Source organism: Conger conger, chromosome 11 (assembly GCF_963514075.1).
Source record: "Conger conger chromosome 11, fConCon1.1, whole genome shotgun sequence".
Classification (NCBI taxonomy): Eukaryota; Metazoa; Chordata; class Actinopteri; order Anguilliformes; family Congridae; genus Conger; species Conger conger.
Window position 1 is genome coordinate 15460047 of NC_083770.1, and position 24069 is coordinate 15484115.

Consider the following 24069-nt stretch of genomic DNA (forward strand, 5'->3'; position numbering starts at 1 on the left):
TGTATGTGCCTTTGGGATGGCAGAAAACTGCACTGCAGCCACCTGGAAACAGCCCCCAGTGCCTGTCACAACAACAGTCCCTGGACTACGCAGACGTACTGAAACCCTGAGAGCATACTATCCTCCCATCCATACTGAGCAAGACAGAGCTTTTTTTTTTTTAGTGTACTAACACAGATACATTCGAGTAGAATGTTCCTAACTGAACATGCTGATGTCACAATCACTACTGGTGACGGGTTCCAGAACACTGACTTAGAATGTTGAAAAACATTCTACAAAAACTCTTCAAAGGGTTAAAACCCTTCGCTTTATTGTCCTCACCAAAAAAAGAAACTACGGCAAAGATTGCAAAGTCGAGCAGAACATTAAATGTTTAATGTCGAAACCTTTACCATGTTCATCTGTGACAAAAGCGGGTAAGAATGTGCTGATTAAAGCGTGTTACTCCTGCCAACTGTACATTATCACTAATGTCAGGGAAATGACAGCTCATCACAATGGAAATATCACTCTTTAGGCGAACAGACATACATCACTGCTGACATTTCTCTCTATAAGTGCAGAGCATAATTAAGCTGTGTTTCGTAATGCAGGAGAGGCAAGTAGACACGAGCAGGGCACATCAGTGAGAACTTGCGCCTTGGCTGTCAGAATTCATTCTGCTTAACGTCTTTGTTCATCATGAGGAAACGCTCATTTGGCTGGCTGCTCCATTAAACCCTCCAGCCAAGCTTCAACACCAGCCACATTCCTCTGCATGTTCCAAAGGGTGTCCTGGTAACAATACTTTTCACTGAATGTTCAAATGGCAGCCATGTTAACAGTATACAACAATAAAAAAGCATTAACATCCTCAATATTATATCACACAAAAGCTTGTTCCCACTTACATACATTACAGACAGGCCATCGAAAGGGCTAACTGCCTCATGCTATGCTAACTACAGGGTGGTACAAAGTTTCATGTGCTACACCTTCATTACCACACCTTTATAAACCAATCATAAGCATGCATGCTCAAAGCCGCACATAAAAAAAAAAAAAACTTTAAAAAAATTAAACTGCATTGCTTTTCACATAACTGTGCACGATCATACTTCATAAAGCACTGCTGATCGCTAATGCATGCATAAAGCACACACATCACGTTAACAAAGGCGCAAGGTATGCTTTGTCCAAAAGCGTTAGGAGCAAGCACTGTGTAGTGTCACTGAAGTTTATTTAAATGAGTAATCGTTCTGCTCCCCACACCACCACCCCAAACACCTACACCCATACGTTCCCCCACCCCTCCACCCCTCCAGAACACTAGAGTACAGTTTGTTCCACACACAAGCCCAGTGAGTTTGTGAACGTGAACAGGAAGTAGCAGTTTAATTTGTTCCATGCCAGCTCCCCGTGACTGTTCTTTTTCTCTCCGGCCGTGCTGACCGCAGGTGTAGCAGAGACTGATCTCAGATCAGCACAGCACTAATGGCAGGGAGCGGCACGAAGGCCAAAGCGGTTGGCATTGACTCTGCTATCAAAGAGGAAGACTGACCTCAGGTCAGCTGGGAAAAGGCAAGCAGTTGTCTTGACAGTATCTTAGCTCTCGTTCAACTGATCGAAACGGGTCATCTTGGACTTGAAAGGTAGGCGTGCACACAGCGCCCCCTTGAGGAAGCTTAGAGCACAGCGATTCTGACCAGTTCAGAATGAACTCAATGTGTACGGAAGATCTGGAGGCTCCAGTGTTTAACACCTTTCTCAGGGCAAAGCTAATAATCACACTAAGACTGGAGAATGCATCACTCCACATTATGATCACTGATCATGTGATGCATAAAACACACATGAATGCACACACACAAACAAACACACACACACACACACACACACACACACACACACACATTGCCTCTGTTTGCAGATTAGCAGCCGCTCTGTTAAAGTCAACTCAACTAAAAAGGAGGCCAACCCAAGTGTCAAATGGAGTGATCAAACTGCTTTAAAATGCAGACGCACTGTAATTAGGGCGCGTCCGTGACTTGCCAGTCTGTCACATTCCCTTATGCAGACATCTCTCTGCATCTCCTGAGCCAGTGTGAAAGCTCACACACATCAGCCAGATGCCGGTCCCCTCCACAAATAAAAACTGTCATTTGCTTTTTGTTGAAATGCACAAGGCTGGTCAGCTGTCAGGTCTTCATGTGAAAAACGAAAAACAAAATGTCTTCCTCCGCCTCGTGTCCGTGCAAGCCTGAATTCATACAGTAGCAGGCTAACTGCAGGGTGAAAGGACACGCCAGCTGAAATCACCATCACATGCTACACCATGTGCTGGCCTGCGGTCTCCAAAATGGAGGGCAGCAGTAAGCTACAGTTGAGTGCAAAAGTATTGGGACAGTGACTATTTCTTTGTGTGGTTTTAACACACTGGATTCCATATGAATATGAATATTAATCATTTAAGGGCACAAATGACTTACAGCCCTACAGCCCTTCTACCTCTAGAAGCGCTAATTGTGCACTTCTGCCCATTAACTTTGCAGCGTGTATAGGATTAGACTGGGGAGAAGAAGGCAGACATATTTCCCTCCGGATTCATGAATTATTCCTGCATAAATTCTGCGTCCCCCATTCCCGCCTATTGATCCAGCTGGGTTTCTGTTCCCAAGCGGAGCAGCAAGACCCACACCCCCGCCCCCTACATGTAGCCACACCCTCACACTGCTGTTGGTTATCTAACATACAGCACACAGCTGCAACATACACGTGCACCAACTGCCAGCAACACGGCCCGTGTATGTGTGTGCGTGTGTGTGTGTGTGCATGTATGTGCACGTGTGTTTCTCTGTGTATACATGTGTGTGAGTATGTGTACACATACAAGTGTGTGCGCTTGTGTAAGCACTTGCATGCTCATGCATGTGCGTGTGCTTGTGTGTGTGCATGTGTGTGTCTGTTTGTGTTTGCACAAGCATTTGTGCGTCTGCACGTGTAAATGTGCGCATGCACGCGGGTGCACATGTGCGCACACGTGTGTTCGCGTGTGCATGTGTGTGTGCGTGTGCATGTGTGTGCGTGTGCATGTGTGTGCGTGTGCATGTGTGTGTGCGTGTGCTTCCGTGTTTGTGTGCACATGCTTTTCTCTGACTGGGTCCATTATGCTCGGCACGCTAACACTGATCACAGCCTTTAAAAGTCATTGTACTGTGCTGTACATCACCCATACAAACAACCACTCTGCCATCATCACTTATTCTGCCTGCTTACGCAAGAGGGGTGAGTAGGGTTATTTTTAACCCCCCCCATCCAAACCAAACCCCCGCCCCTCCTCCTGCTCCCCTCCTCCTCCCCTCCTCCTCTAGGCCCTGCTACCACATGTCCCACTGGAGAGGTACAGTTATGTAAGTGCCTCTAAAAGGCGGGGAACAGTCCTGGCTCGCCGCCCCCCCCGCGGGCCCGTCCACACCCCTGCCCCTGGTGATGTAAGCCCCCTCAGGAGTCCTGCCGTCTCTCCAACGCGTTCCTCCAGAGGAGAGGAAAAGGAGGAAAGGCGCATGGGTCTGCAGGGAGGAAGTCTCCGGGCGGGGCGAGGGCCGCGCCCTGGGGGGGGGGGGGGGTTTAGGAGAGAGGGAGGAGGAGAAGGGGATGATGGGAAACAGATGGGGGCAGGAGAGAGGGCTGCAGCTGCACACGGATCAGGTTACCGGAGGTCCGGAGGTCAAAGGTAACGATGGTCAGAGCGTGCGCATATCACGAACGCTACAGACAGACCGTACACAGACACTACAGACCATACACAGACGCTACAGACAGACCGTACACAGACACTACAGACCATACACAGATGCTACAGACAGACCATACACAGACACTACAGACAGACCATACACAGACAGACCCGTTTGGTGACTGCCATTCCTGGTGGCACATTCCGGAACAGAGTGTCCACTGCCACAGCACTGCTGCTGGTCCTGCTCCTTACATTCACTTTGAGGAGGCATGAGATTTTGAGAGGATGCAAGTCCAGAGCTTCCTTTGTTTCCTTTAAAGGAATGGAGGCTAAGACTATTAGGGATACGGAGCTGTGCATCAGATAGCATTGCTATCAAAATCCAGTCCTGGGGGGGCCACAGTGTTGGCTGGTTTTCAGTATACCACAGCACCACGAGCGCCATTTATGATGCTGATTGGCTAAGGAGTGCCCACACCTTATCCTTGAGGCCTTGACGAGCTGCTGATTGACAGGAAAGCACGAATACCAGCAGACACTGCGGCCCTCCAGGACTGGAGTCTGACACCCCTTGACTATGGAATATAGTGAATGAGTCAGCCAATATGAAACAAGCTCCCTATCCTGGAACAGGAAGGAACTTGCAGCACAAGCTTTTCTATTCTGGGACACTATAAACGCACACACAGGTGCACCGTTCATCCAAATCTAACACGCCAGGCCAAAAGGGACCATACTGTACGTTCTCTGATTTAATGTGGATCATTTTACTGTGCGCTGGATGAGAAGCATGAAAATGAAAACTTCTCTGTCGTTGCAAACTCATGCAAAAATACTTAAAGGGGAGTGGAGGCCTGGGGCCATGGTAATACATCAGCCATTTTATATACCGTCTCCAGTAACACAGGGATGGGAGCTTACATCACGGGAGATGGGCACATCCTCCTACGTCTGTCTCTACCTCTCTCACTCCCTCTGTTCTTCTCTTCTCCCCCTCTTCTTCTCATACTTTAATCTGATCATCCAAGAATGTTAACAATATATTGTATATCCTGGTACGTACACACAGTGTCAATACTGCTGTAGACACAAACAAAACAACATGTCAGACAAAACACACAAAACACACTGAAACATACTGTATGCTGTAAATACGTAATAAACCCCATCTCTCTCTTTCTGTGTCTCTGTCTCTGTTGGTCTGTCTGTGTCTTTCGGTCTCTGTCTGTCTGTTTCTCTGTCTGCCTGTCTATTTGTGTACGCATAGCAGCTTGTTCACTAAGCTATTTACACAGTTTTGTACATATTTACTCAGCTGCTGTTTAAGACCCATAATCCACCCTGTATGGTCACATGACACATGTCCAAGGACCCGCGGGGCAGGGAAATGAAGACACACAGAATCACAAACATGATCTCTCTCGCATTAATATAGCGCTAGTATAAACACAGACAGCAAGCAACTGCGGGCCTGAAGTCAGCCAGAATCGATCCGCCTGATGAATGACCATTCCCATAGTAATTCACTCTGCCAGTGCGATGATCGAGTGTGAGTCTGGATCATATCTCAGCTCTGCTCTTGGCAGAAGCGATGTTGTTGTTGTTGTTAGCAGTAGCTCAGAAGTCACGCCAAGCTCACGTTGGCATGAGAGATGAGACGTTGCTCTGGCATACTGCTACAGGTCAGCGAGTACAGACAGCCGGTCGCCGTCACCCTGGCAACCTCTGTCTCCGGGCCAACTGACTGAAAACAGGGGCGGGCATGGAGTTTAGCGGGGTTAATTAGAATTCTTTATTAAAATAAGTATTACTACAATAACCTTTGATCTCAGGATCGGAACGTGCTTCACAGTGAAGTGGGTGAGGTTTACTCACCACCAATGGGCAGGACAGCAGCCATTTTGAGCAAGGTACCTGTTGCAGATTGCTCCAAGCCTGCTAATACTGAGGGAGCAGCTCTTCACACACTGACAGACTGCTAGCCTGCTCATGATCACACAATAAAGGGCGGAGCTAACAGGACAGAACGCGTAGCCGTGGAAACGGTGCCGTTATAAATATAGACTAATTACAGAAAACACTGGGTTAGGGTGGGCCGGTGGGGCCTTCAAATAAAACATGACAGCGTCTGAAATGTGTGATGGGGTATCGAGGCCATAGGCCGCAAGGAACTCTATGTACCAGACAGGGGATGTGGGTGTGGCACTGTGTAGCACCCCAGGGCTAAGAGAGACACGTCGGTGTAACTGACTCACAGCGACACAACTGTGCACTTTGGCCTGAGTGCTTTAGCCTGTGTGCATTAGGCTGTGCACATTAGCCTGTCTGCTTTCGCCTACGTGATTTAGCCTGTTAGCTTTAGCTTAGGTGCATTTGGCTACGCAGGTTAGCCTGTGTGCTTTAGCATGCGTTCTTTAGCCAATGTACTTTAGTCTGTGTTTTTTAGCCTGTGTTCTTCAGCCTGTGAGCATGTAGGTGTGTGTGTGTGTGTGTGTGTGTGTGTGTGTGCATACTGTACATACTTGTTTGTATGTCAGTGTGCATGTGTGTGCACTTGTGTGTATGGGTGTATATCTGCATGTGTGTGTCTGTGTGTGTGTGTTCCTCTGTGGAATCTCCATTTCCTCAGCTGTACAATAGGAGACATTGGCCTCGTTCCACGAAGAGAATTTAAATACATCCCTCACGCCCCACAAGGCTATGCGGGCCTCTGATCCCATTGGCCAGAGGACATTCTGTGCCTGGCTCCTATAGGCAAACAAGCCCCTCCCTCGTTTCCATGTGCAGGGGCAGAAAATAAGTCTGAGGGAAGTACTGTATATCCATTTGCAGAAAGAAAGGGAGAGAGAGACAAAAACAGAGAGAAAGAAAGAGAGACAGAGAGAGAGATAGAAACAGAGAGACAGAAACAGAGAGATAGAAACGGAGAGAGACAGAGAGAGAGATAGAAACAGTAGAAACAGAGAGAGATAGAAACGGAGAGAGAGAGAGAGAGATATATAAACAGAGAGAGACAGAAACAGAGAGAGATAGAAACGGAGAGAGACAGAGAGAAAGATAGAAACAGAGAGAGAGAGAGAGAGATAGAAACAGAGAGAGAGAGAGAGAGAGAGAGAGAGAGAGAGAGAGAGAGAGAGAGAGTAAAGGGTGGCAGGGCAGGCTCTGGACTTTAGCCAGTGCTCATAACATGAAACAGAACATGTTCTGGATGTACAGTAGCTAATCACATGGCGACCGTTGCCTGGCGTTTTCAGCCCGTTTCAGCAACAAAGCGAGGACTGGCCAATGTCCAGCCGCAACAAACAAGATAAAAGATTTTTTTCCCTATCAAACAAAAAACAGAAAAGGGTAGATTTAAAAATATATATCACATAATGTAATCACAAATCAAAACAGCCGTCAATGCAAGACTATTATTAACGGAAATGTGACTAGTCAGCACATAAAAGTGAATTAGCAGAAAACGTGTTTAAATGCTATAATTAGGCCGTTAAGCCTGGCTTACAAATACGTCAAAGTATTGTATAAGCAATGCCAATAAAGTATCTGCTCTTCACATTTACCCTGGGGTTAACTGAACACAGAATACAGCATTCCTGCCCAACACCTATTCCCCTGGGCAATCCCAGCATGCCCCAACATAAATCTAAGAATCATATTAATCTCGCTGTCCTGTGCGGTACACAGGCAGATAGAGGGGGGGGTGTGTTGGATGGCGTGTCGGTGGGAACAGTGCCAGGGGGGGCTCGGTAACTTGGCAGCCAGCCCTCTCCCGACAAATCACAACCACTCGAAGGCGGAGCCTCTGAACCTGGCCCAATGCTGTTTGAAAGGGGGCGGGGCACGCTGGGGAGGACAGTTTGCACTCTCACCAAATGTGCTTTGAGAAGAAAGAATCTGCACCCGTTACAAGAGAAGCTCTTACAAAACCAGCCCCCCCTCCCCACCCATCCTCTCAGCCTAGTTCAGAATGTTCCTGAGCCAAAGAGAATATGATTCGCCAACTCAGCAATTCCGCCACCAGACTCGGAGACAAGCAGCGTTAAGAAAGCTAAAATAACAAGACGTTATCTATTTTTTTTCTTTCAGAAGTCAGAGTAATCACTGCCAACACGCACATATTGTCTCTGTTTATTGCATAACAGAGTCGCAAAACGTATAGAACTTAGATAGATTGAAGCTATTGCTAGATATCCCCCGGCTTCTGTCTACAAACATACTTCTGGAGGTGTGATCGAGAGCAGTTTGCTCTCCAGTTCCCAGGCAACACTGCACACGTGCGGGGGAATTGTGTAACAGAAGCTCCATTCCCGCAATCTCTCGCCTCACGCTCGAGTGAATACACGGAACCCACTTTCCACGGCCAGGTGCATTCTGAGTTTGGAGTTCTGAGGCTTAGGGACCAGCATTATTTGAGACGATAGAGGAGTTTTCTGGACAAGGCAGACCTTGTTTAAGGAGAAAGCTTAGCAACGGGAGGTGCAGGGTGTGAGTCAGTGTGTTTACAGGAAGCTCTGGCCTCCCAAGTAAACCTGGGACTTAAGAAAGACACTACCTCATGCTTAGTGCTGGGCTTGAAGTCATCGTTTGAGACCTGAACGGGGCTTTCAGCTTTGTCACACGCGGTTTTTAACATTAAAAGGACCACAGGTGCTCCTTTACGGCAGAGTGAGGAACAAACCTGAGCTACTAAAATTAGCCTGCCATTTTCACACCAAATGACAACCCCCCTCTGAATTGCACAATACGTTTCGGTGTCAGCTTTACCTGACCTTTCCGAAAAGTAGAAACGAATAGTTCAGCAGAAGGGCGAGACGGGTTCATATGCACACCCACACGCACATGCCTGCGTACAGACATCATATCTGGTTTCAAAATGCCTCCTGTACCGGTAGGTTCAGTTCTTCTAAATGTCCCGCTGGTCAGTGTAATATACAGCCAGACACACCGGAGGCTTTTCGACAGCTGTGGCTCACAACTGCACCCGCCATAACTCAGACAGAACATATACACGGAGTCAAAGGTGAAATTCATTTCACGTTCTTCGCTAAGTGCTTCACACGAACTAAGGACGTCCAATTCTCACAACAGCCCCGTCTCCTGCGAGACATTAAGAAACTGTTTTTAAAAGAGAGACGCCTTCGATCTAGCGTAGCGCACGCCTCCCTTTCACCTGTCAATCAACTGCGTCCGGGTACAGGGATTAGACGTCGCGCTGGTTAACTTAAACTGAGCTACCGTACGACAGACGGCTCTTCAAAAAGCCTGAAACACAAACTACATTATTCAAACACAACTGAACTTTAGCCCGGTTGTGATTGTGTTGACATTCTTAAATGTCGCTACGGGCAACATCTGCGACAGTAAGCCCGGAACATCGGGAACGCCGTCAGAAAAGCAAGATTGCGCCAGACAAGGCTGCGGTCATCGCCCCAGCGGATAAACTGTCCTTTCTGGCTCTTTTCCTGCCGTGTCCGAGCGGAGCTAAAACACGGGATCGATTGGGGGAAAGGTGCTGAAGTTATGAGCGTCTGTAAAACGACATGACTCGGCACAAGCTGAGGGATCGAAGAACAGTACAGGGTGCAAAAGGGAAAGAAACAGTCACACAAAACAATCATTCAAAACTTCTGTTTGAGGAAGCACTTCTGTGGCTAAATTTATGGCCAAGCTCAGTTCTTTCAATCTCTTCTCTCTTTCTCCCTCTCTCCCACAGAATTCCAGACAGATCCGTAATCCCTGCCCTTTTCCTCTGCATTCTTGACCCCCCCGCACTGACACCGCCACCCCCCCCCCCCCCTCCCACACCCTCCTCCCTTTAACCAATCCCTCTCCTCCTCCCAAAACTTTGCTCCTATAGCGGCACTCCTCAGCAGCTGTGAGAGACACACTGCCACACAGAGGACAGGAACAACAAAACAAACGGTGGGGAAAAAGGACAGAACTGTCCCGGGACAGCTGTCCCAGGACCCCCACAGACACGCGCGCGGTTCGGCTGACGGAACCCTCACCTGCGTCTCCACGGTGACATCCTGCAAGGCCTGTTGGTCGTTGGATCCTTTGAACCAGCTAAAGATGAGCCCCATGGCTGCCGGCTGTTCGCCTCTGTCTGATTCAGTCTGGCCGTGTGTGTGTGTGTGCGTTCACCCGTGTGTGTGTGTGCGCTCCGAGCAGCAACGTGAGAGAGAGAGAGCGAGAGAGAGAGGGGGGGGGGAGGGGGGGTGAGGGAGGGAGGAAGGGAGAGGGAGGAGGAGAGGAGAGGGGAGGGACTCCTGGGCTCTGTCTGTAACGGGGGAGGGAGGGTGCAGAGAAAGAACAGCAGCTGCCCCAAAAGCACACCACGCCCCTCTTCACAGGCACACGTTCGCTCGCTCTTTAACCGAAAGTAAACCGCGGTCCTGTGTGCACACACCGCGCCTTCCTACAGGAACGCACGCTCGAGCAGGGCGAATCCGGCTTATTGCCACGGACAACCGCCATCAACAACAGGCACCTTGCCTCAATAATTATCTTTGCCACTACGGTCACATTGCGTTCATGCTAACTGTTCTCACTGACCGCAAAAAAGAACAAGAATATTGTACCGCACTTATTCCGTCTCAAATATCCAACTTTCAGCAAACCAAAGAGATTAAGAGCTCAGTTTGTCAAGTGCTAAACCTGCACAATGCAACACAGAAAGCAACCCAGTCTTTTACACAGACACCAAACCACAACCAGGGAGAAAGTATGAACCACCACAAGTCTTCTGCCACTCAGAAACAAGGCCAGATTACAACACTAAAGGCTGCTTTACACTCTGTCGCTCAACTGAAATTGCAGATTGTTCATGAACGCTCTAACATCACCCCACATTGACTATGGTCGTCATTTCATTTTACATATACATAATTTATGAAGTATAAACCGAATGTCACAGCGACCGGTGATGGTCGCTCAACGGAGTATAAACCAGCCTTAAGGCAGCGACTTTTACGGTCACCTCCACCGGAGAGCAAACGGATTTTAACAAGAAATCTGCCAGTTGCCCGAGGAGTCAGAGCTGGTTTGTTGTTCCTGTTTTAACGACTCCACAGGACCGCAGGGCAGACAGAAAAAGATCAGGAAACACCCCGAGGTAAATAATGGAGCGGAGGCCTGGTGAGAATCAAAATGGAGGGGGCTGTGAAACTATTCCCCGGTAGTCTGAAACAGGCTGCTGGAAGCAGCGGGGCAGAGCACACATTCGCGGGAGAGGGGGCGCGGGAGACAAAAGCCGGCCTGTAAACCAGAAAGCCCCCGTACACAGCTCGGCGAGTGCTTGGCATTAAGACCCACGGGCAGCAGGCCATTACAAATAGGTCTACATTCCGGCCCTCTGTAGACAAGATGGCTGCCCTGCACACCGCCCTCCAGCTCGACGGACACGGAGCTTTCCTGGCGGAGACTGTGAACCCTGCCTTCCACTTGCGCCCGATGGGAACAGATCGCAGATAAGGGTTCAGGGTTCTGTCACAGGGCTTATCGTTAAAAAAAATACACAGTGTGTCCACTGAGAGGGCTTATGTAAACAGGCCTGAAATTACATCAGACGATTTCAACATCGGCTTTTCCTTATGAGGCTATAACTTCATCTCGGCTTTCATGAGGTAAGTGCCTTGATATATAGAGGGCTTCACTATGATAGACAGTAGCTGAGGTTGCAACTTGATAGGTCCTACAGTAAGGGTAAACAACATCAGGTCAAGATCACAAAATGTGATAGGTGCTACCTTATAGGTACAATTATTTATGTCTATGATGTCAATAATCAAATTAGTATAATAGTGCCATAATATGGTCAGTCAGGGCTGTGATGTCATGATAGCCTGGGTACTACAGTACAAGTACTATAATATGACCAGAGCAATGATGTCATAAGTGCTATAATCTGATTTGCACGATAAGTGCTCAGACTGTTACAAGTGCTATAATGGGTTGAGTGCAACAGTTTAAGCTGTAGAACGGTCAGTGGTGTAATGTAGTGAAGGCGTGAGAGCTGAAATCACATGAGGCTCCTTTAGCATGCCCAGGACTGAAGGCCTGTCACATATTTCCTCTGTGAGAGTGAGGGAATTAGCCGGTGGCAGCTAGCTGGCCTGACCTGTCGAACCGGCAGGCGGTTTCGCCGTCGGTGCCGATCATTCCTGCTGTCTCATGCCCCCTCCCACCCCGCCCAGCGAGAGGCACCTCCGGCCCGGAGGCTGGAGGAGGAGACTGCTCCCAATCTGCAGTTATCTCTCCTCCACATGTGATCTTCACCTACCAGTCTACAGCTATCTATACCTCCACATGTGATCTTCACCTACCAGTCTGCAGTTATCTATACCTCCACATCTGATCTTCACCTTCCAGTCTGCAGTTATCTATACCTCTGCATGTGATCCTCTCCTACCAGTCTACAGCTATCTATGCCTCTGCATGTGATCCTCTCCTACCAGTCCACAGCTATCTATACCTCAACATGTGATCCTCTCCTCCACCGTACAGCCAGCCTAAGTGTAAATTTCCCTTTGGCCATACAACTATCATACATCCTCCATACCAATGTAGGACCAAATCAAGTGTCTCCTGAAGGAATGACCACACTATGCACAGAAGCCGCCATTTTAGTTTCCAACATGGTTTTGTTCCCTCTGACCTCATACAGATTCTGTTGCAACAGGCTGCCACACAATCTCGGGATGCCCGGTCAAGACCATTTCATCAGTCAGGATAAGTGCGAGTTCCCCTCAACCACAGATGTAACAGTCGTATCTAGCACCCCCTTGTGGATAAATTACACAAATCATAATCTGCCACATTGTTTATGTTCAGTATCACCACCGTGCCATTTGTGGCACTAGACGTGAAAGTATGAGGTCTCATGTACAGGCTATTCTGACTACATCATCAGGGACATTACAGGGGTGACATCATCTCCTGGAAAAACAAGTACAAAAATGGACTCAGACACCGCCATAGCCTGGGGGAAATGTCCCTATTGAATGAGCGGAAGCCGGTCAACAGACAACACACAACAAACATTCATACACATTCTTACACATTCAATCCACAGTCATTGTCTCCAGCCACCCAGCCAAACTAGACCGATCATGAGCTGGCCTTGACTCCTCCCGGAGCGGTCGTCATAGGAGACGACAGGTCTTTGGAAGGCTACGGCCTTTCTGTGACCCTATTGGACAGGTGCCTGGGCCGGGGCGAGCGTGGCATGACTGTCTCACACACACACACACACACACACACACACACACACACACACACACACACACACACACACACACACACACACACACACACACACACACACACACACACACACACACACACACACACACACACACACACACACACACACACACACACACACACACACAGGGTGGAAACCCAGCACTGCGGCTGAGGCTATTCTTAGCCCGTACACGGGACCCCCGATCGCCAGCTACTGACAAAACCAACAGGGTCGGCTGACAGGGGGACAGAGGGCTCCAGCACAACTGCCACACCCTTTCTCTTATTTCAGATCCTCCACTTCGCCCTCTCCCTCCCTCTCTTTCCCTCCACTCAGCCCCTACACGGTCTTCTTTCCGTCTTATCTCTCCTCTTACACTCCCCCTTTTGCACTTCTCTGACATTAAAAGTTCTTTCCTTACTATTTAATAATCTTTGGAACTCCAGAAACACCAACCAGGGTTGGAGGGCTAATTTGGAGCAGAACATAGGATGGACTGTCTCCCTTGTGGTTAAAGATCTTTGACTTTACTTCTTTAGTTCTGAATTCTAATTCAGCATTTGGAACACTGCAGACATTCAGAGCTCTCTGTAGCTGGCTGAAACTTTATATTTATAATTTTGACACAAAATGGGTGCCAGCCTCCTCCATCCCCCACCCAGTTACTGGCTCTGACTGTGGATACCCCCCCCCCCCCCCCTCTCACACACACACACACACACACCAAAAAAAATAACTTTCTAGCAGAGCCCAACAATATCTCTAAGCAGTGTCTGGCTAATGGCAATTATGTTGACAAATGGCTGAGTAAAGTAAATACACACACTAGACCCCACCAAGGACACTGGGGATCTGGGGACTTTATACAGCCAAACACATTGCAACATTCTGCTGAAGGGTGCTGACAAGAGCACTTACCACTATGAAACACTAGGGGGCAAAGCACCTGAAGACTGCACCATTCACAAGAGGGAGGGAGCTTGAGATCTTGAAACTTACTAAGTTTAAACAAAAAGGCCTTTCCTCTGAAAACGTACCTGCATTTGAAATCATGTAGCTAAATAAAGTAAATGGGTGAATACAAACATAGCTTTTGGAAAGGCGGGAGAGTTTTGTTTTCAGCCAGAATTGTCTTATCTCAACAAGGAAAGAACTTGAACAACCGAAGAATGACAATACATGACACCTTGTAGGGAGTTTCCACCAGTGAAAGAAAGCAAGCATTATCACATGGATGACCTCCTTCTAATGGTTGTCATGGTTAACAATAAAGTAAGTGACGGTGAAGAGGCACAGACTGACGGGAAGAAAGCCTCTTTAACAATGGAAAGTGATGGAGTTCTAGAACTCTGAAATAGAATGTTGGGAAAAAAGATTCCAAAAAACATACACTTCAAAGGGTTAACTGAAGCTGTGGTTGCCGTGAGACAGGCAGCTGGAACCCAAACGCACTGATAGGAAGTATGGTATGTGATCTTACCGCATCAACTGGAGCAGGGCAGCCATTTGTCAGGGAAGTCACTCCTGCCTGGGCCAAAGCCTTCTTCTTTGCCTCCTACAGTATGGAACACACACACACACACGCACACACACACACAAATAAACACATTGTTATATCACAGTTTATAGCTACCCACACACTAGGAAATCAGTTTTTAAAAAATATCACATTTTGAATTGAAGTGTGCAAATGAATTGAAGTATATTTCAGAAACTGTAGACTGCAAGTATCATTCTGTCCTGAGAAACTCCATCAGCAGGGGGCACCCTGTAATCTGGGCATGCTGTGCACGCTTCTTAGTAACCAGTCAAAAACCATGCAATGGAGTGCTCTCATGTCATTACTGTCTAGTGCCATGATATGCAATCATATCGTAAATAAAGTAAATAGAACAGGTATGGTGATGAATTGGAAGGTTTGTGGTTTCTCACGGTTGAAGTGAAGTTAGTCGGCCAGTAAACCATATGCATATAACGTCATATACGGGATGTTAGCCTTTCATAAGTGTGCAGATTGGATTTCAATGACCCCTGGACTTTAGAGTGCTGTGGTGCAAAATGGCTGCCATTCATCACCCAGGTGAGAGCTAAGCATTGTTGTGGTTGAACCGACCTACCATAACTATCCCCTTCTCCTCAATACAACTGTGCAAAACATTTACGTCTTTGAAAGTAATAATTAAATGAATAATAATTTAAAGTACAGTATGAATTCCTTTGTCCACTCATTCAAATGAGTAGAGCTCAAAATATTTCCTTTTGAGGTTGTATTTATTTTAGATACAGCTGTGTAAGGACAAGTTTAGTACATATGCAGAGGGATATACTTTTTGTTTAATATACTAATGGTATATTAATTGGTTTGTTTGGCTAACTTTGCAGTAATAGGCTACAACTGGGCCCTCTGAACTGATATCATAACATAACATAACACAAGGTAATGGCGAGAACAGGCCATTCAGCCCAGCAATGCTCAGCTTTTCCTACCCCTATGTGTACCTACTGCTTAGTTGGCCTAAAAGCGAAATAGTATCTAGCACCATATCAAGCCTGGACTTGAAAACCCCCAGTGTTTCTGCCTCCACTACATGTCCTCGCAAGCTATACCATACAGCAACTTTTCTGTGTGAAAAAATACTTCCTAAAGTCTGCGGAATTTGCCAATTTCCATTTGTGCCGTCTCGTTCTGCCAACCAAACTCACCCTGAATAATCACCTGTTGATCATTTTAAATCCCCCCTAAATCCCACTCCTTTTACTAAGCTTGAAGAGATTAAGCATCTTAAGTCTATCCTCATAACTCTTATCTTTTATACATGGAATCAGTCTGGTTGCCCTTCTCTGAACCTATTCCAGCATCTCTATATCTTTCTTATAGTGCGGTCCCCAGAACTGTACACAGTACTCAAAGTATGTCTAAGAGTCTCACTGGATTATTTTTGTTTGTTTTTTGCACCAAACTCTAGAGACTAGTGTGAGTGGAAATCCCAGGAGATCAGCAGTTTCCGAGATACTCAAACCACCCTGTCTGCCACCAACAATCATTCCATGGTCAAAGTCACTTTTTTCCCTATTCTGATGGTTGATGTGAACATAAACTGAAGCTTCTGACCTGTGTATATTGGTATTATATTGCCTTGTTTCCAGTCATCTAGTATTTCCCCATTTTCTAAAGACTGTCTAAAAATACACTTAACCCTTTGAGTATATGCCATAGGGGCCTGTTGCCTCATTTGTCTTTAGTTTATGTTAGACATTTTGAGTTAGACATTTTGAGTATTGAATATGCCTTTCGGCCCATTAGTAACCTCCTCCCTAGTAAAACTCTCAAAAAGTAGTCATTTAAGGCATCAGCAATATAATTATTCTTATAGAGCAGTTCTCCTTCATTATTCTTAATGCACTTAACCTCCTCTTTAACTTTACTTTTCCTACTACAGTATTGGAATAAATGCTAGGGATTACATTTAGCAACTTTTGCCATTTGTTTTTCAAAATTGTTCCTATTTAACCATAGCATGCATATTAAAATATTCTGCCTCAATACTCTCAGCACTGTCCTTTTTATATATCGTATAGTGTATTGTTTTTTGCAAGCTCTTACATTTAGTATTTATTCATCTACTGTGGAGACAACTTACTTTTCTGCACCTTTGGAATTAATTTACACAAGTATAATCCTTTCGAACCTGACCAACTTTTCCTTCACATCCCTGCAATCAAGGACTTGCTCCCAGTGTACATTACTTAAATATTTAAGTTAAGTTGGCACTCCTAAAATAAAAAATCCTGGCCTTTGAGAAGCCCCTTTTGCATTACCTCTATACCGCAAATTACGTCAGAATCATTACATACCACACTATGTATTGTATAATGTATTCCTGACACTAACACGTATGTTCTCCACTTCTGTATGTGGCTTTGAATAAGAGATTCCGCAAAGTGATTGTAATACAATGTAAATTCAAGCCCAGAACTAGGGAAACCGTATTCCATGAAAATATAGAGTAATGAAAAATTTGACATCCTATCAGCATATTATGCAAAACCTTGCATAACATTTGCCTGCTGCACATAATCGCATGTCACAGTCGGAGTAGGAGCCATGCCGGAGGGCAGTAACATCAACACTTTAATAAAAAAAGACTCCCTGTTGTGCGATCAGCGTCTGCCGTATAAGTTTACACAAAGTGTTTAATCTTTTCACACAGCGTTAGCGGTGTCTGTACAGGCATGTAATAGGTCTCAGTTCGCCAAACATTCTTGACCTCTGACATGATTTCTTTCTGCCATTACACACTGTGAAGTTTATTAAATTAATGTTTAAATGACTTCCGCATCATATACACGTGGTCTCTTGCTGTAGCCTTTTATTAGACAACAGAAGTCAACTTTTTATGTCAAGGAGATATTTTTTCAGGATTCTGGATAGAAAGTTGCTTTGTTCAGATTGGAACAAATCTGCTAGCTACATGCTCAACACGAGTTACAGTGTGCCGACAGCGGTGAACGTTTTACGTATGTTGAAGCCATGTACATTGCATTTCAATATTTCAGTACGTTAGGCTACGTTGGTGGGCCCGAAACTGAATTTGCTCAGAAAGTGGGTTGGCTTGCGGGCTATGGAAGTTTGGGAAGCGTTAAGCCATGGGAAATTAATTATTAGCAACGAGCCTCACGGGATTGATTCAAAGACAACCCCCCCACCGGGACGTTTCTAACAACCCCACCCAAAGCACTGCCGAGTTCAAAGAAATTCACATACACCGTATATGCACAGTAGTTCCTCCAGTGACAGCCAGGTGATAACTATCACAGTGACTGCGATTGAGACGATCACAGGTGATCAAGGTTCAGGGAGGTTCTTTCGTAACACCCCCTGGCAGCCGTCTGCCGCAGGAGAAACCTGTTTGCTCGGGCGTGGGCACTGATCTTTGGAACAAAATTTTACTGTCACTCTCATTTGACTAACTCCAGGGATTGAAGGCAGGAGTTGAAAGATTTTTCTAATGTACAAGCAGGAAAGGGGAAAGAAGATGACCTCCTCGCTGGAGGGAGTGCACATCTCCACCGCCCTCAGCAAGACTGGGCTTCTGAGCCATGTTTAACCCTTTGAAGAGGAGTTTTTTTTTATTTTATGTTAGTGGTAAAGTAGTGGTAAGCAACCATGTGCCTTGAGATGTACTGTGCTGTAGCTTTTCACCCCAACCCTAACAAAGCACACCTCATTCAACAGCTAGAGATCTTCTTGAGCTGCTATTTAGTGGAGTGAGCAAAAGTGAGCCAAAATCTGGTTGAAATTAAAACCTAAAGGATGGTAGATGTTGGTTACCACTGCCTTAAAGGGTTAATGAGACCAACACGTCGATGCACTTCACCATTCGTAAGCCATTGTTCTTGGTCAGGCGTGGCAAATATTATTAATATCACCTTAATGTTGTTCTGTAATGGATGTATGACTGGTATAATGATTTGAAGCACAGCCAGGAGTCCCAAATCGGGATACATAACTGTCATACGGTAACTTTAGCCTCACCCTGCGGGGGGGGGGGGGGGGGGGTGAGAGGTTCGGTTGGTAGGGTAATCCTGGCCCTGCTTTCTCCACAGAAGCCCCACTGGAGGATCAGCCTCCTGTGATCTGACTGCACCGGCTGAAGTCATGCAGACCAGTGCAGACCAGTGCAGACCATCACAGTGAGAAAAGAAGTGGCCTCTAGCAGATAGTGCTGATCACATGACCTCCATCATGTGTGCTTACACAAGATGACTGGAAACATTATGGATGGGTTAAGCTGATAAAGGGTTTGATTTTTAGTTCAGGGACTAAAAGGGGAATTGTTATATTTTATAGCAGTTATGTACAGTATTTCTAAATGTATAAACAATTGACCCATGTCGAATTGAAGAGGGGTCCTGACATTTTGAAACGGGCATGTAAAAAGACAACTCTAGGGTGGGACTGGTCCTCATTGACAGATTGCAAGTAGGATACCACCTTCCCCGATGTGCATGACTGTTTATACATACTGGAATACCACAGATGGGTTAGGCCTTCTTTGTGCTATGGCTATGTGCAGGGTGTGGCCAAGAAGACATTCCTCTAATCTCCACCTTCTTCGCTCTCCTCTTCGCTAGACGTAAACACTGAACCATTCACTTGTTTCCGTCGCCAGTCGATAACCTGCAGTCCACTGACCGTACCACACCCAGACTCAAGAGGAGTACCTGAGCGGTGAGATAAGCACTGTAAATACAGCACACACACTCTCACTCTCACTCTCACACTCTCACACTCTCACACTCTCACACTCTCACACTCTCACACTCTCACACTTTCACACTCTCACACTCTCACACTCTCACACTCTCACACTCTCACACACACACACACACACACACACAAAGAAAGAGGCCCATCCAGGCCCCGGCCCTTCCCCAGGGGGGCGAGACGTGTTCCATTGGCAGGCTGATGCCAAATGCCTGAGCATTAAGAATAGAAAATACTACACCAACCCCTTATGCTCAGACCTAGTTTGTTTAGTCTTATCTTTGTATTAAGTTAATACTGCTATCTTTGGGTATATACATCTTCTCTGTACGGCATCTGTGTCAAAACTGCTTGTTGCGCAAAGTGAATTCTGCTCTTTCCTGCAAACAGGTCTGCTGTATCTGTCGATGTCTACTGTACATGCTTTTTTTTTTCTTCCACCCAAGAAAACATATTTATGAAAATGTATACATAAGTGTGTGTGTGTGTGTGTGTGTGTGTGTGTAAATAAACACATCGTGGGATTATCTCACAGGATTATCACAGCATTATTAACATTATTATTTTACACTGTTCCCTGCATACGGTTTATCCTGTGCCAAAAGCATAGTTGTTTTGACTGTAATTCTGATTATCCTGTGTGTTTACCTACACTGCAGAGTGACTGCTGTTAACTCAATTCTAGTAGTATTCTATCAGAGGTGAATTTACACTGAAGGTTTGGCTGTGGATGAACACGGTTCTTACACACCCACCTTTAGCACTGACTGTACAGGGGGTATCCTGTCTCACACTGAAAATGACACTACCCACTGAAAGCACGTCAACAGCACGCATTGCTCACGCCGCACACTCAACCTGTCCCTGGCGAGAGACACTCACACCCAACCCTGCACCCAGAATGCATTTCTCTACCCTAACCCCGAACAAGGTACGCATTGTTCCACCCCGTCACTGAAAGTTGCAGGGAGCAACTAAATCTGCGAGCAAAAAAAAAAAAAAAAAAAGGTCCTAAATCTGCGCTCTGTGTGCGCTTTCCTCCGCCCCCCCCCCACTCAGAATCTCTCAACCACAGCAGGAGGTGCAATGTTTATTTTCTTAAACAAGAAAAATCACGAGATATCTCCGATATCTTCTCTTTTTTTCAATTTCACTTACAAAAACATGTCGGGTGATTTGTCCCGACTACTGGTGAAAGTTTCGCCTTACTTGCTGTAAAATAAAACCTAATTAAATCTCTCTCGCATATCTCTCTAGTTAACTTGCACACACTTTCAGAACAGTGTGTGTTCAGATATTTCCAGAGGGAGCCAAGAGCGGAATGTTCGGGCTGTCCCCATGACGACGTGCTGCAAAGTAAAGCAACAGCCGAAAATCCTGAGTGTTTATTCATACTTGCAGCGCAAGATATCAGGAACCTGGCTTCTAGTCAACCTTTAAAATCTGATTTGATTCTCAATTATATATGCTTGTTTTGTTTACAAGCCATTTTTATTGTTTAACTGCCACAATAACTTTAAGCAGAAAGATGTCAGATTTGTTGTCAGAGGCAACAGGAGAACCAGCTCAGCAGGTCAAAATGGGTCCCTGGTAAATGCGTTTACCTGGTCAGACTCATAAACCGAAAGCTTCCAGTGGTTGTGAGAGTAATTTCAGGTTGAGGTAATGCGGCAGGATCAATTATGGTTATGTTTTGGTCCTGAAAGTAGCCAAAATCAGAGAAAAGGCATCGGTGAAGGAGCAGTAAATGAGACCTAATGAACTAATGAACTAATGAAGCTCCTCTGTTTCTCTTTGAGAATTAAATAAATTGCGTAATGCCCAGTTGATCTGCCAGGCCAGTCATGTTACTGCAACATGATCGGATGAATCTGGAGCACACAAACAAGCATTGCGTCTCATCCACAGCCCGTTCTGCCAGCTGCCACCACTTCTCATTGGGCAGACATGCAGCTGAAGTGCGATTTGACCAATCACCTCGCAGGGCTGCTCCATCACTAGTGCCTTTCTGAGTGGATGCTAATGGCTAGCTGTCATTCAGCATGGCTGCCATCCAACCACTTAGCAGTGGCATGGTGCGCATAAGACACGGCAGGGCCCATTCTCACTCCGGAACCCGGCCTTGGAACCCAGCCAGTGGAGGTTGGACTCCCCCTCTATAGAGGTTCCACCTGAGATTTGTTCTCATCGGGGAGTTTTATCTCGCCACTGTTGGAGGGTTTTTCTCCCCAGTTTTTTTTATTTTATCTTTAGCTATCTGGTTCTATCTCCCCGATTCCCCCCTTTTGTTACTCTATAAAGTGTCCTTGGTACAGTCCTCTGTGAAAAGCAATATACAAATAAAACTGAGCAGAATTGAATTAGCAGGATGAGCAACATAGTAGCACCTAGTGCAGACTAGCCATCCTGTGGCTTGTGCAGTTCCCGGGCAGAGAAACTCATCTGATAATATCAGGTTGTATTAGCTCGGTATATGGTAGGCAGGTTAGGGATGTTGCATTTGCCTGTGAAGTCATGAGAGGAGGGAGGGAGGATGGCTTTTCAAAAGGAGAAAATAAATATACTTCTCTCCTGGAATTGGTCTCTGTGTCTTCAGGTGCTCACAATACGCCTTCACTGTTCTGCATTTCCAAAATATTTACATTTACATTTACATTTACATCTACATCTACATCACTGCGCACAATTACAGTGCAGTGAGCCTGCCCATGCTTTTCATACGTGACAGGATTTCAACGGCACTTTCTGTACTCATCTTTACACATTTTATTATTATTTTGCATGGAAGATTTTACATACATAACAAATTCTTGAAGTCTTCTTGTACCTACAATGCCATGCATTTTTTTTATGGAAGTTCAACTCTTTAAAGCACTTGCATTCATTGACAATAACAAAAAAACAAGTTACTGTTAGACAACTTTGTCAGCACCCATTGCACTTGTATTTTATACATTATATGTATGAATTATTACATATTTAAATATAAAATCTGTTCAGTTAGGTCTATGTTTTTTCGTTTCTATTACTACCTTCAGATGGTTTTGTTTTGTCACTTTTTATTACTGTATATCTCCATTCCCTGCACTTGCATATATTTTCATGTTCCTGTATTCGTTGTCAAATTTGGTTGAAATATTCAATAGAAAAAATACCCCTCCCCAGTTAAGTCAAACAAAGGGGATACTTTTTGGAACAAATTGCTCACAAAGACATACTAGACTACTCTTATAAGACAATTATTAGTCATTAGCAATTTAGTCATTGTTCTCCAAAAGCATTGGTGGCGACCTAACTAAATCCTGTGCCATTGAATCTTAGTCGACAGTCAATATGATATTAAGTTTCAGAACACATGAAACTCAAGGGAAAATTGATAACATACTACAGCTGTCATCGTTCCACCTGCAACCAAAGACAAACAGCCCTTCGAGAAACATTCCTGACCCCAGTGAAACAGACAGCAGCGGAACGTACGTTAAAAATGCATCTGAGATGCCCCGTTTAATTTACAGTCGGCTACTCACGCAATGTTCCCAGTACGCCGCGTAAGCCATGATGGGGGAATGTCAGAGAAAGTGTTTAAAATATAAAAAGCTTGGAAAAATATTTTAAAAAACGGCCGCCGAGTGCTGTTCCTTCCCTCCCAGGTGTTCTGTGTGGTACACGGAAGGTAGATCCACCCTGAAAAGGTGCAGCACACCGAAGTTATAATTGTTGAATACAAAAAAAAAAACTCGCAGGGCGGACACGGCGATGATGTAAGAAAACAGACTAGTTTTGGCTGCCTGGCCCATCCCTTCGTTTTCGGTAGCATTTTTAATGTGAACTCTTAACCCCTCCCGCGAGATACACTCAGCGAGGTTGATTGTTCTGTTGGGGCATAACATACCCCCCGCGGTAGGAGACTGAATGCATGTTATTTTTTTGTGTGGGTGTGTGTGTTTATTTTCTGTGTAGGAGGTGGATTAACCTATTTTCTCTGGGAGATGCCTTAAAAGTAGGCTATGCTATATCAGACGATTAGCACGAAGAGAGAGAAACGCCCCCGTCTTCGGCTTTCGAGTGACCATGTTTAAGGCAGCGCTAATTACGAAACAGTACGTTAATCACGAAAGGGCGAAAGGACTGTAATTGATTACGTAATTAACGACGTTAATTGATTGATTGATTACGTAATGAACGACGGTCTTGCTGCAAACAACGTTAATTACGGAAGGATTACCATTCCCTTTTTAAATGGATATATTCAAATTTTATCCGTAATTACTTTGAGATCATATTCAAATAGCTTCAGTCGGCCACGGTTCTTGCTATGTGCCAACATAATGACGTAATTATAGCTACTATATTCCCTGTGTAATTAGCTGTAGAAAAGCTCTGCAAAAACGGATGCACTGTACACATTTGTATTTATTTATCTGAAACTCACCCTCCTTCTATGGCGTGCGTTCTTTCGGTTCTTGCTCGGCATCTTTGCGCAGCAAACTGATCTGCTATACGTTTCTCGATGTTGGATGCAGCGGCGTACCCCGACCCTTCTAACCAGATGTTACAGCTTTCTCTGACAATATGCTTCTATTTAAAGCACTTTCCCCCGACTTTGTGGACCCTGTCAGGGGCGGGGGGAGTGGGGAGCTCTACTAAGGATTGGGGGGCGTGGGCTAACGTCCCCCGTGGGCAACCCCTCTTTGATTAACTGGGAGTGGGATAGCGCTGGCCGCGTCGTTGCGTTATGTAACCCGTCACACTGATATTGGCTGTGGACTGTGCTATTGCCACCTCGGTCTTGCTGCAAAGCGAACTTTATGACTTCAGTGCGCACACAGT

General features: G+C 45.8%; 1 protein-coding gene across 8 annotated transcripts in view; it reads right to left on the reverse strand.

Annotated features, from left to right (window-relative positions):
* Window positions 1-23823, reverse strand: part of LOC133140202 (calpastatin-like) — a 37645-nt gene extending 13822 nt beyond the window's left edge. For 2 of the 8 annotated variants that reach the window (XM_061259868.1, XM_061259865.1), the window contains exons 1-2: window positions 23672-23823; window positions 14452-14526 (exon numbers count right to left, since the gene is read on the reverse strand). In XM_061259868.1, coding sequence (XP_061115852.1) covers window positions 14452-14526; window positions 23672-23713 — 117 coding nt within the window. In that variant the 5' untranslated portion in view covers window positions 23714-23823. Of the gene's footprint in view, window positions 1-9732; window positions 9908-14451; window positions 14527-22766; window positions 22941-23671 lie in introns of those variants that run through there. The other 6 variants (XM_061259869.1, XM_061259867.1, XM_061259870.1 and 3 more) reach the window with 5 other exon arrangements.
* Between the last annotated feature and the right edge of the window lie 246 nt (window positions 23824-24069).